Source organism: Nestor notabilis, unplaced genomic scaffold (assembly GCF_000696875.1).
Source record: "Nestor notabilis isolate BGI_N333 unplaced genomic scaffold, ASM69687v1 Scaffold36732, whole genome shotgun sequence".
NCBI classification, from domain to species: Eukaryota; Metazoa; Chordata; class Aves; order Psittaciformes; family Psittacidae; genus Nestor; species Nestor notabilis.
Genome location: NW_009920326.1, coordinates 1 through 14,112, shown reverse-complemented (window position 1 = coordinate 14,112; position 14,112 = coordinate 1). Strand labels below are relative to the sequence as shown.

At 40.9% G+C, this 14,112-nt stretch overlaps 1 protein-coding gene across 1 annotated transcript; it reads right to left on the bottom strand.

Annotated features, from left to right (window-relative positions):
- Nucleotides 1–2,618: 2,618 nt before the first annotated feature.
- Nucleotides 2,619–13,946, bottom strand: LOC104400164 (zonadhesin-like; the record flags this gene model as incomplete). Its single annotated transcript, XM_010010612.1, has 12 exons — nucleotides 2,619–2,727; nucleotides 3,516–3,654; nucleotides 4,589–4,788; nucleotides 5,629–5,768; nucleotides 6,467–6,643; nucleotides 7,855–8,023; nucleotides 9,088–9,217; nucleotides 9,838–10,088; nucleotides 10,756–10,897; nucleotides 11,373–11,581; nucleotides 12,821–13,089; nucleotides 13,822–13,946. Coding segments are annotated over 12 exons (2,060 nt in total), but the record flags the coding sequence as incomplete, so codon positions are not given.
- Nucleotides 13,947–14,112: the final 166 nt, after the last annotated feature.

The window sequence follows — 14,112 nt, the reverse complement described above, 5'->3', positions numbered from 1 at the left end:
GGGCCCCGCCGACCGCGGGGGTGGCGTCGGGTGTGCGGAGCCGAGCGGGGAGAGAGCGTCCGTCACCGGAGAAGCTTCTGATAGACAAAGGGCGTGCTGCCGTTCCCTTTCTTTTTTGCTAGTGAAGAGAAGCAAAGGAGGCTCAGAGGAAATCTCAATGGCCGTTTTAGGGCAAAGAGATTTCTAGGATGGCTTTTCATGCTGTGGCCGAGGAATTTCCTTCAGGGCATCAGAGGAGTCTCGTGATTGTGCGCAGCGAGAGTCCTCTGAGTTGGGCACAGCTGTCTCGTCTTTGCCTATTGCCAGTGCCGTATGTTAAAAAGGAGGGCTCACTAACAACAAACAACCAGTGTCCTCTTGGGTGAGCTGGACTAAGCAGTGTATTTAAAGGTCAGCATTTCAAAAGTCAGGTGAACAAGCTGGTTAATGTAAAAGATCAGAGCAGCAGGCTTGTCATTTTTTTGGCTTCTATTGACATGAAGTAGTTAAGTCAACGGAGCACTGTAGTGTAATTCTTTCTGTATTGCCCCCTGTTTCAAGTCTGAAGTATTTGCAGAGCTTTGCAGTGGAAAGCAAAGGCGATTCTTGTGGTATTGGGGGGGAAAAAAAGGTGGATCCATGGAAACCCAGAAATCTGCTTTACGTGAGCGCAGCTGGGCCCTGCTGCTTGAAAGAGCTGGGGCTGGGATCCTGCAGTGCAGGGACTGGCCTGTGCTCCTATCAGCTGTAAGGGGAGGTGAGCCTGATCAGCAGTGCTCAAGGTTCACAGCATTGCATGGTTAGCAAGTGTGACAGTGCAATAGGAAGCTGGCGCTTAACTGGCAGGAAAGATGCCTTTATAATTAATTGTGGTGAAATTCCAGCATAAGGTTAACTGTTCGTTTGTGCACGAGTAGATCTCTCTTGTTGATTCATTTTCACCATGTAATGAGGCTGAAAGCCCCTTTCTAGTCACATCCTCTCCAAAATAGCTGTGCTGTGCATGTGCAGACAGCTGGCACGTTCTCAAATGAACCAGAATAAAATGCCTTTTATCTACCTTACTGTTCATGGAGGTTACAATGCTTTTCTTGCTAACAGCGCACATGAGTTTTTGTATACAAGGGAAAGGAGAAAGGGTAAGTAAATAATAACCAGCATTATGGCAGCGACAACAGGAAGCCCACATTGTTCCTTGTAATCAGAAGTGAAGCTGCAAAGAACTGGAAAATCATCAGCAAATGGTGCATTCTATAAGTCACAAAGCTTCACTCATGGCAAAGGAAATTAGTTCAGGGCTTGGATTAGGCCCAGTCAGTGCCTCAGTTCCCAGAGCCTTTTGAGTGGTATTGTGCCTTGCCACAAACACATTTGGCCTTCTGCTGTAGGGGGATCCTTAGCATGGTCTGGGACTGAGCCAATGCAGATCTTCACCCACATTTATCAGAGTGTGGCAGCTTTAGAGTCTGCAAAGACCTCAAAGGAGAGTTTATTACAAGATCTTATTCTTTAGAAAGTTTTTGTGAAGTTACGCTCTTGCTTAGGGCAGGGGACTGGTGATAACCCTCCTTCTCGTCCACTCCAACTGACAGCAAGGAGGCAGCTCTCCTTCAAATAATCACTTCTTTTAGTCCAGCGCTCCCATGGAGGACAATGGGGGTCATACTTTTTTCCTACACCTGTCACCAGATGAGCTCAGTGGCTTCTTTATTCTATGTCCCCCCAAGTTGAACATGCTTTGCCAGAAAAGGAGTAAGAACTGTGTCCAATTCAGTCAGTTAATCCCCTCCCCATGGAAGGATGTGGGTAAGATGATCTCTTGAAGACCTACCTGGGATGATACAATGAATTCTGACCTCATCAGTCTACTGTTTGCACATCTGTCAGAGGTATGTATGTGATGGTGTGCAGTGCACTTGTACTGCCGAATTCTGTCTGGATGTTCTGTTTTTCAGTCTCTGAAGACGACACAGTCTATGAGTTAGGATATGTTTCAATTTGCATCTGTAACATGAGATCTGAGAGATATTTTAAATAAACAACTTCAAAGGTTTTCAGCAAATGCAATGATTTATTTATTTCTTCTCAAAGTATTAGATATACTATTAAAATACAAGAGCAGAAAGTAATACAAATGAATTGGAAAAATATTGTTAACTATAGGTATGTAGTTTGGGATTCATTTTGATCAAATGCATTGTTCACGATGCAGCCATAATTGTGCTCATGTATTCTGTCATCCAGTACATTCCTGGACTGTTTCAAAGAAGAATTCCTTGATATCTCATGTGTATCCATCTTTCTCTTCCTTCTGTACAATGGAAAAAAAAAATAATTTATATTTGATCTATAGTGAGAGGTCAAACAATGGTGTGAGAATGAATGAAGTCAGAATTTGGAGAAGCCCAAGTTTTGTGATAGTGATGCATATGCCATGCATAATGGAAATGACATGTTCATTTCTGTAGAAAAAGCTGTATTTTCCCTGACATTCTTCAGTTGAGATCCTGAATGCTGTGGTTCCTTTTTGGTCCTGCAGGTATACGACTGATGGGAGTTTTGAAGTTTACAGGTGCTGAAAGGGGTGTATGTATGTGTCTTGACTCTGCTGAGCTTAGAAAACCTGGGAAAAGCCTTACCTGTACAGGTACACTGCAGAGGAGATGAGAATGGTGACAACAACTACGCCTGCCACAACTCCAGTGACGATGGCAACTGTATTGTTCTCGGGATCCTCTGTGGCAAAGACTTCAAATGAAGAACAAAGAGGAGCCCTGTCAGTGAAAGCTAACCATACTGTGAACAGAAATATTTTTTTTTTCCAACCCTTGCCTGTCTCCTTGGTTTATACCATGTTCTCTGATGAATGTGGCTTTCTGGAGTGGCATCAGACCCAGGTCCTGTATGTTCTACAGAGCCCTGCTGTCATACCCACTGGGGGATTTGACCCTTTCTTTCTGCTTGGATGACCACAGGGTCTTACCTACTGGGTTACTCATTTACAGCATGGAAATGAAGAGCAAGCTCACCCTTCTCCATAATTACACCAATTTTTGAAAATGGTGTGTGTAATACAAATAGTGAAACCCAAAACAGTTTTATTACCCCTCTTCTCAGCCTCACAGGTTTGTCCTGTATACAGTTCTGAACATTCACAGTGGAAGGAGAGAGAGGTGCCGTCAGTAGTTTCAGAGCAAACTCCATCATTCTTACAAGGATTTGGCATACATGGTCCACCTAGCAGCAAGGAAGGAGAAACGCTTCAGAGTCGCAAATAATCCAACCCTGAGAGAATGGTTCTTGCTTAGATTATATTGACTCCTAATGTTGAACATCCCCTGTATTTTAAGGCATGTTACTTGTACTAATCAACAGGAATAAGGGAATGAAACACTGTTTCTACAATGAAACATCAGAACAAGATCCCTTGTATGCTTTTCTTCTGTACGCACTCATCACCCCAGCTCAGTGATGTCCTATAAACAGGAAATCAAGACTTCTTAGCATCGAAGACAATGTGATAGTGGATGACTTACTCCTGTAGCATCCACGACTGTAGTTTGAAATGCCACAGATTTCATCAGCTCCACACACTATGTTTGAGCAGAAGACAGTGGAGCTTTCTGTGCACTGGCATCTCTGAGAGCAGTCATCAGTGGTGAATATTTCTCCAATCTGGAAGACAGCAGTTAAATATTAAAAAATGTCAAATAAAACCAGCCAGAAAAAAACGAATGGATCACTGGGGCCCCATGCTACTCTCTCTGATGTCTTCCTGATGAATGGCAACAGCGAAGATTTTTTTTCTTCTTTTAAGTAGTTCGTAAAACTACAAGAAAGCAAGCAAGCAGTTTATTAATCCAGTCTTTTGAAACTCAAAGATGGGCCAAGAAAGAAGGCAAAAGAAGAGTCTGGGGTATAACATCCTAGCCCAGGTGGGATACATGTGCAACCAACAGTGTCTAACTGTTGCTGGAGATAAGAGAATGTGGCAGATACATCACATTATGCCTCTGAGGCAATATGGAAATGCTATTTTTCTGGAAAGTAACCACCTTTTCATAGTGTCTCCTTCCTCATGTGAAAAACAATCTTTACTGATTTAGGCCTTTTCTGTACCAAATCTCTAGTGTTCAAACAGAAATCTATGAGATTATGAAGGTGCTCTACCCTGCAGCAACAGTGGAGGTTCCTCCATATTCCTCAGAATCCAGCCTTACTTGGGACTCTCTTCCTGTCACAGTCAACTCTACAGACTCTCAACCTTGCCTATACCACTCTTCACTGAGAGGAGAGTGACCACAGTGACGGACAGAATTCTTCTGAAACTGGTGTGTTGTAAACTTCAGAGCCTAGGAGACTACTGTTTAGTATAGTAAAGGTGAAGAATTAACATGGAGGTCAGAGTGTAATCATATACTTTCTCCAAGCATCTGCCTTGAGTATTCTGGCAGGCGAAGTTTCAGAGGCAGGCCAAGAGATCTTCTCTCTCTTCCCTTCCTCCAGGGAAATTACATGCTGAGGAGAATGGGGAAGCTGTCAAAATAATTAGCAGAAGAAAATATTGTTTGGTGCCATGGGAGCTGTCTGAGTCACAGAGAGAGTGTACCTCATAATATTTCTCAAGATACGTGCAGCCACATTGCCTGTAAGGCACACAATCAAAACCACTGAGAACATAGCCAGGGAGACATTCACAGCCTTCAAGACAAGGTGATTCGCATTCAGAGGGGCTGGTCAAGTCACTGCAGGACGCTGGGCATGCAGACATGCATGAGCTGTAGTTGCTGTTGGCAGGACATGATATACCTGTAAAAATAAGGAGAGTTTATCACTTACACAGTGCCCTTTGAGATTCAGAGGATGTTACCATGTTGTAGGGGGCAATATGATGAACACACATATACCAAGATGTGCATACATATATAATAGGAGTTCTAAGCACTCCAAAGTCAAAAATGCATCATCAAAGCTATTTGTATGCTGTGTTCTTATTCCTGGTGCTCACTGACCACAAATAACTTCTCACACATTCAGGATAAGTATTCCTGCAAGTACCAGGAATACGGAGTCATCTAACCATAGGTGATGCAGGGGAAGTGTGGTTTGATGAACTTTCCAGTTTTGGGGAAAGAAAAAAATAGGATTTTAGACTATTATAAGTTTTACTTTATCATTTTTTTGTCTGAAAGATTTTGAGTTTTCAGCTGAGTATTTTTTATCTTGAAATTTCACAGGCAAATAGAGAATTAGTAAATTTTGTAGATTTAAAAAAGAGATTGAAATTAAATGCTTTTTCCTTCAGATTCGTGGCTTGTGATGGTCTCCAAAATTTTAACTTTTTTGTCCAGTTGGGAATGGGGACATTTTTTTCTTTCACAAAACTTCTAACAACAGGGGACCTGACAGATCTGCTTTCCTAAGTAGCTTTCTAAGATGGGATCTAAATGCAAAAGTCGGCATAAGACACACAAGGGAGGCCAGAAGAGCAAGTGTGCATGCTAAACTGTGAACAGTGATTTGAGCGTGAATCAATGAATCATACTCCCTGAGCAGCTTTGATGTATGGTACATCTAGGAAAAGCCTCAAATCTCGGATTTAGAGAGTTCTTTAGGCAGAAAACAGTTTCGGGTTCTTCCTGTGCTTACCACAATCTGTCTGTTGCCTCCAGCCTTCTATACTGACTCCTTGCAGCTGACAAGTCAGCACATACTCCTCCAGACTGCGACATAAAGTAGCATCCTCATCTTCCTCATCTCCTTCCACACACGTATCAAACAGGCAGCTCCTATGTGCAACATGAGAAAGTGTTCATTCCCAGTACCTTTGTTATTGTTTATTTTCAGCTGCTTTTCTGCCTGACTCTGAGTTACTTCCATTTTCTGGCTGACAGGAAAACAGAGGATCAGGTCATTTGTTGTGCAGCTGCTGCTAACATGTGAGGTATTCATATATGAACAAGCAATAAACAAGTACCTGACTGCTTGTCACAGCAAGTTATTCTTTGTGATCGGCTTGTATTTTGGGCTACCACGGTTGCATCTTGCTTATTGAGCACTTTATAATGCTGCTAAGTCCTTATAGCTGGACTCCACACTTCTTTCAATACATGGGTGCTCTTCCCATGTTCATATACCTCGAATATTGACACAAAATTCTGTTTTACCCAGTGCTACCTTATCAGCTTTGCTCATCTGAATATCCATGGGCTGATTTTCAGAGACATTAAGATCTGAGATGAATGGGATCTGCAGTTATGCAGCATCTCAGAAAAATCAGGCAACCACTAAGAAGGTAGAACAGGCTGCCCAACCAAACTCTTGACTCAGGAGAAAAGTAGGCTTATGTTGAGAATCAGGATACATATACATTGAAGCTTCAGTTTCTATTAATACCCTGGAGACAGAAGATGCAAAGCTTTGTCAGAAACTTGTGCCAAAATGATTTTGCAAATGAGGAGAATTACTGTCTGCAGTAGACACTCACGTGAAATAGAAATCCGGTGAGACTGTGGAGTGACAGTTTACAAAAGGACCATTTGAGTCAATCAAGATTTGACATCTCGAAGTTCTGTTTTCTTGTCCCAGCTTATTTTCACTGCAGCCTTGGAAGAGTCCTGGATCTGGTTCCTCCTCAGACTCATCTTCTGAGCTGACATCTCGCCTATAAATTAAGTCATTATGAAACCACCAGTTGCCTCTACAACCAGCATTCGTGGTACTACTCTCTGAGTAATACCACAAGAGTACTTCTGCCTTGTGGTGTAAGTGTAAGCTTATTTCTCTCTCATGATTTATGCTGAATGGGAATGAGATAGATAAAGCAAGTCAAAGATGTACTAGAACACTTCCTACCCTCTCAGAGATTTATGGGTATTAAATCAAAAGGGGTATCTGTAATTATCTCTTTGGAAATTCTGCATGACATAGGCTTCATCCAATGCCTCCTTCATCCAATCTATTCAATAAAACTTGAACATTAGTCAGAATGATGCAGCTGGTATAGGTCACTATTTTTTGGACATATGCTCATTTTCACTGAGCAACTGTCTGCATGCCTGAAGTAACAGAATTCTCCTCTAGGCTTAGCCTCCAGAGCCCCTTTATGCTCAACAGTAGCCTACGTAACTGCTTTCTACTATTCTGGCAAACAAGTTTTTCCAGCCAGATTATATCCTGACAGCTAATACAATTACATTTACTTGCTGATAAAGTCCTGTGTAGTGGCTAAGCAACTTCCAAAGGTCTTTCAAAGCAAGGACAGAAGGACAGAAAGAAAGAAACTTCTTTCCCAACCTGTTTCAATGTTCTGTATGGACTCATTAGCACAGAATTTGGCTGGCCACAAATGTCATGCTCATTTATGTCCTTTTTGTGTACTGGCAGAAAACACTAGATAGATAGCCATAGAAGTAAGGACATCAAACTCTTCAAGACCATCTTCTGGGAGGAATTGTCAATTCATCTTGACGGATTTCAAAGCTACCTTCATGTTCCAAGGGAGGGATGACACTGAACCAGGATTTGCCCTCCCTTGGGCCCATCCAGCAGAACATGATGTATTTGTCTTTGCCAGGAACCTTGAGCTTGGCAAAGATCTTATTAATCCCCCTGCCCTAGCAGTTTTAATGGCTGTGACTCCAAAGAGGGATACTAAATTGGAGTAATGCAGTGATAGTTCAGGCCTCTTTTGGCTAGGTAGAAGGGCACTGATAGTTTACCTTAGTTTTGAGCAGGAAAAGTCCCTACACACAGACCAAGCAAAGAAATACTAGAAATAAGACAGTGTAGTTATTCCTGAATATTAATTGTGGCTTAATTCACTCACTTCCAGTGGCTGTGCTTGCTGTGGATATGAAGCAGAAAATTAAGTACCTGAGGCGAGAGGTTGTTCTTGTCACAGGAACTTTCCAGCTCTCACCAAATGTATTTACATTCTTCACCCAAACACCATCTGGTTTTGTGAAGTCATTTTTGTATCTTCCATCAAAGTCACCACACAAGCCTTCCACTCTGTTGCTGTAGGTGTTGGCCAGCTTTATATCTAGGGAAGTTCAGAACAAAAAAAATAAAAACCCAAACAAGCCATTACACAGAAATCTTTTCTTCTGAGCATATGGAAGAGGTGGAAAGCAGTGCAAGTATCACATTTCATGATTCAGATTTGAGGTGGTAAGATGACATGTGCCTCAGGAATATGAGCACAGCCCTAAATATATGATTTCATGTATGTATTCACAGGACTGTTTCTGCGCTCTGCAACATGGAGCATGAAGTCATTTCTTGCAGCCAATAAGGTATTATATAACATGACATCACTACCTGATTGCTCTTAGTGCATACTGCTTACTGCTTTGCAATGAACTGAATGCAGCACCCAGTTTTTGCCCTTCACTTACAGTGCCTTTCACTTACAGTGACCTTGCCCATTTTGAAATGGAATTCCTATAAAACAGGCCTTTTCTTTCTGCAGTTGGAATTTTAGGGTTTGGAATGATGGTCATGTGTATAAATGGCCCGGCACTTTCACCATACACTCAGAAATAACATGGTTATATTCTGTTATAAATCAAGAGTAACTCTAAACAGAGGAGGCAGTAACATGTGTTCAATGTACATGAGCGAGTTATGTATATGTGACATGAGTCCTGGTGAGAATCATTAAAGAATGGTATTAATGATTAATCCCATTCTGGAGGACGTTTGAGAGGAAGTATAAGAATGCACTCACAGCTGTATAGCTTGAGGACCTCGGTCCTATGACTGGTTTAAGCTGGCAAAGGGGCAGATCCAGGCTTCATTCCATCATCCTAATCATAATTTTTAAGTAATTCAGGCCTTACTTAACATGAAAAAAGTAGAAAGTCTGAATCTACACATAATTTCTTTTAAGTTTAGGTGGATCCAGATAAAGAAATGCCAGCTTTACCATGTTTTTCTGGTTCCTCGGAAACACTTTTTGTTTTAATTTTCTGGAAGTTCATATCACAAAGGGCAATAGGCTCAAAGGGTGAAGGTTTCTAATTTTGACCTGTGTTTAGATCTCCTTCGGAAAAATAACATTTTTTGAGACAGTGCATAAATACTCCTACACGTTGTCTTAGTTACCTGCATTTTGATTGCCATCAAAGCTCACGTATAAGCCAAAATCTGTCTCCAGGTAAATTCTTGTTGTCCTCTGATATATACGAATACCTTCATGAGGATGAGCAGGTGGTATCACTCTTACACCATCCAACTAACAGGGAAAGAATAAGTGAAAATTCATAATATATAAGCCAAATTCAAATCTTTCTTCGGTACAAGCCAATGCTACAAGTGAACACTCCTCTGGTTTTACAATAAATAGATAATTTAACCAGATAAAAACTTCAGTATTCAATTATTTTTTTTTTAATTAACGAAATTATGTATTGAGGAAAGTGATCTGGACACAGTATTTTCATATCATCCTTAAAGATTTTTATTACTGAGCTAAAACATATATGTGAGCTATGTGTACTCTTACACATTAATAAAGACAAAGGAAATTAAGTTTTCTTTGCATAATTCACACTTATTTTTCTTCTACCACTGATAAAAATATGTATGGTGTCATAGTAGGTCTTGGGATATTTGGCGGTTTATTCCTAAATCACTTTTTATTCATTTATTTGAAGAGATTTGTATCCTTCACAGCTAAAGAGAAAAAATCATGCAACACACTGAAAATCACATTTGTGGTTGCCCCACAGCACTGCTGTTATAATACAGTTAGCTTTAATACTTAAATTCTTCAAAACAGAAATTTATTACTCAAAGGTATTTTACTCCAATGAAGGGCCTTTTTCTGTACTCTGCAGTCAGTGAGAGACTTACCACAAGCTGCTTGTTCTGCCTTAATCGCACTGTGTGATTGTAAACATTGACAAGAATCTCCTTCAGGTTAGTAATGTGTCGACTTCGACGGAAAGGGTAGTTCATGCCTTCAATGCTGAACTGCATCAGGGTATCAGGTAGGTCAGGGATGGTCTGAACCAGAATATATGTGTATTTCCCTTGAAAGTGGTGCACCAGACCATCAAAGGTGATGTAGTGTGGATCACCCATGATCTGGCATTTCCCAAAACCTAAAGGGTCAGAACTTCGTTACTCTCCAGTCTGAATGTATGTGTGCTAGATCCTATGCATGGATCAGTTTAAAGTAAGTCAGGTAAAAATGATTGCTGCTAGCATGCAGGTCTCTTAAAGTGCTCAGGCATTACCTTAGGCAATGGGCATTCGGAGAGATGGACTGAGAAGCTTGTTCCTCTGCTGAGAAGCAGTGCAAGCCAACTGAACAACTGACTGTCCATTACCTATCTATTCAGATCTGCTTTGTCCTGCTCTGCCTTTATTTTTTTCTTTTCTCAAATCAACATGCAATGTTAAGAACAGTATCATTGCCAAAGGATTCACAGACATATCTGAGTTTTGGTAGATGCAGTGCAAACCATATTTATTTATTTATCTTTTAAATTAAACTAGTCAGACTGAACTGTCAAATTTCTATATGTAAGTAAATTTTCAAACTTCTGTTTCACTTTGCTCTACAAATTCTTTATCATGTACTGGAACTTTCTATTTAAAGAATGGGGGCCTTTTTGTGTTTGAATACGTATCACCAGTAGCACTGTCAGCTGCCTTGTTTCCTTGTGGAAAAGACTGGAAGTGCCATAGAAGAAAGAATGGACATCCACATCCTTCCTCCTTCTCCATCCCTCATGGAACACAAAGGGAAGACCTGCCTGCACATACCTGTTGGGTTGCACTTGTGTTTTCCATTTTTGATCACGCAGGTTTCTTTAGAATCACAACTATAGCTGTCGCACCTAATGACACCGTTCTTCTGACACATGCATCTTTTGGTGCAGTGTGGAGTTATCCAGGTCTCCCCAGCCTGGACACAAGTTGTGTTAATAATATGTAAATCAATGTGCTCAGCTTTGCAATGCAATAAAAGTTCAATAGCAAAGGACGCTGGGGGCTGGCTAGGTGCAACCTGTCCAGTTGGTGATGCCACAACTGCTCAATCCAGGTGTACTCTCACCAAATGCCTCGGAGGGGGGATCCCAGTCCATTTGTCTTATTGTCTTTGACATGAAAATTTGAACACAAAATAGGACTAGGACAGACTGTCTGAATAACTGATCAATTGACTAGTTTCAAATATGCCTCAATTTTGGCCTCAGGTGCAAAGTACCAAGCTCCTGCATCTCCTAATACTTAAGCCTGCAGCTTTTACTAATCAGAGGAAAGGTATTTAAGATGTAGATCCTGAAGATTTCTCTCTCTCTCTCATATTCAGATGGGCAGGAGACCACCTGTCTACAAGTTTAGCAGGCAGAGATTTGCTCCTCAGACAAACTACTTACGCTGTGGTAATTGTTGTCATCATCCCTGCAGCCACAATTGCTCAGAGGTACACACTCGCCATTACTGAGCACATAGTTATCATCACACTCGCAGCCCTCTCTGCACTCTTCTGTCTTCTCACAAAGGGAAGAGGCAAAAATGTCATTGCATGTTGATGGGCATGTGGAGACACAGTCTGTGTAATGGCTGTGGGATGGACAGGGCAATGCTGTGTGGGTGAAGAGAATAGAACCAGCGTTGTTAAATACGTTCTAAAAGCACACTGCAAACACATGCGCCTGCCCAAAAGCTACAACTTAGCCTATAAAATGATAGTATAGAATTGCCTTTTAATAGCTGATTTTGATTATCAACCAGTTCTGATTTTTTATATTTTATTTAAAACACTAACAAAGACCAAGTAAAGAACCCTCTCTGGAGCTGCTGATTTCAGTTTTATTACAGGTATGCCTAAAGTGGTGGGAGCTGGCACTAGATCATTCAGATTCAGTATTGCAGTTCAGCTGTAAATGTCTTTTTGGGCACTGCTAGAAATTAGAATCTTTAGGGCAAATTTCTTAGAATCTTCAGCCCTTTGCTGATGCAAACCAGGTGTATATCTAGCTTAACCACAGACATAAACACATGCAAGAACAACAGATAAACATTATCAGACTGAAGCTTCATCTTCAAGAAACAGTTCAAGAAACAGGGCAGCAAGAAAAAGGGTTCTGTTGTCCAGTATTTTCCTCCACTCATGGCAAGGAAGAAAGTAGGCATTTCTGATGGAACTATTCAACATTCATCTGGCTTGGTTTTTAACCATTTATTTTGTCCTCCATAACATTATGTGGTAACTAATTCCACATGTACTAAATACTAAACATAGTGGGGGGAAAAAAAAACCAACAACAAAAAGCCCACTAAATTGTGAAAAAAAAACCAAACACCCCCCCCTCCAAAAAAAAAACCAAACCCATAGTGTAATCTTTAATAATTTTTATATAATTTGTTTGTAGCTTTGTTGAATGGGCATATACACTGGAAATTCATCCAAGAACGTGGCCCTTACTAAGCAGCTGGTCAAATTGTCAGTTTACCTTCAAAACACAGTGAGTGGCATTGAGCCCTGTGTCAAAACACAGTATTCCACTTCGTTTTGGTTTGCTTCTGGTTACATTATTGTTCCATTTTAGGTTCATTGCAATATCTCATTTATCTTCTAAAGCCATTCTAACTCCACATCACTATGCGTAAGTTGTCTAGTCATGAGTTATCAGTGGGTTTAGCTTAACGTGAACACAATTCAGTGCAACAATGAAGCCATAAAATCATAATAATAAAATTACATTTTGTAAGAACTGGAGTTTCATTTTCTTTTACATAACTCCTTCACCTAATATGACTAATTTGTTTTCATGTTATTAACCATCCAAGTTTCATTTTTTTCACTTGCTTGTGCACTTACGACAGAATGTGCTGTTCCTCCATTTAATGGTGATTCCATGATTCCTGCAGGTGTCCACATAGACTTGAACTATGTCACAGAGGGCAGACTTCATGCCATCATATTGGCACATGTCATAGATGCAGATCTGTATGAAGTCTTCAGGCCTGACTAGATCATGACATGCTTTGAAATTGTCTGATTTTAGGACATTGCACTGGCTTTCAATGACTGGTTTACTCTCAGAAGTGCAAGGAGGAACATCATCTTCTCTTAAGTCTGATAAACAACTGCATGAAAGCACAGACACAGCTACATTAACATTTCAAAGGCATATATAAGATTGAGACTGAAACTGAAAAATGTGTTCCTACTGAAATGTATTAAATAAACAACACTAGAGACTTCAGTCTTTGTGAGTGAAAGGTTAGGCAGAAGTAGACCTGCCTGGCAATCACCATGCTGTGTCTGACCTTTGTTACTCTCACTGAACTTGACCCTGACTAGAGGATTGACTTCTCAGCTTGACCTCAGACCGTTTCGTAAGTGTCAACTTGGGTGGTATTATGGACTCTCGGCCAACCCTGACTTCCACCCTTGGGCCTGCCCTGCTTGCCTTGGTTGCATAGTGTAGAATGGGCCCTGGGTGGTGAAGCCACTCTTCTCTTAGCTGTTTCTTCACACTTGTCTCCCTGTTCCTGGGAGCAGCCAGCCCTTACTGTTCCTCAACACCATCTTCCTGCTCTAGGTGTTTTGAGTGTAAGCCAGAGGCTATGTCCACACTGTGGACTGCCCCAAAGCCTAATTCCCCAAGTGAGTATGTAGATGAATAGAAAGTCTGTGGCTATCCTCTGTCCTGTGCAGTGGTTTCCTATGGTATGGCTTTTTTTTCTTTGAGCTTCACATTCAAGAAAAGAGAAGTCTCATATATGCTACTCATATGTTACGAAGTAGCAAACAGTCAAAACAATTGAAAGGATACTTTCTCAAAGATAGAAGATATGAAGAGAAGTTACATTTACCCTTCATCACTGTCTTCCTCCACTTTCCAGCTATTTCCAAACTGTGGGACACTGACAAGTGTACCACTGGGCAAGGACAGATCATCTTCCTGATTATCATTGAAATTACCACACATGCCATGTACCTGCAAATGAAAAAGAACCATAGTCTATGTAGAACAATCTGTTCTACATCAGCTTCCCCAATAACTTCTTATTCATTGCCTGTGAAATGATATGACCAAATCACCACCAACACCCAATCTTATACCAGATATTGGAGACATAGAATCATAGAATAGTTAGGGTTGG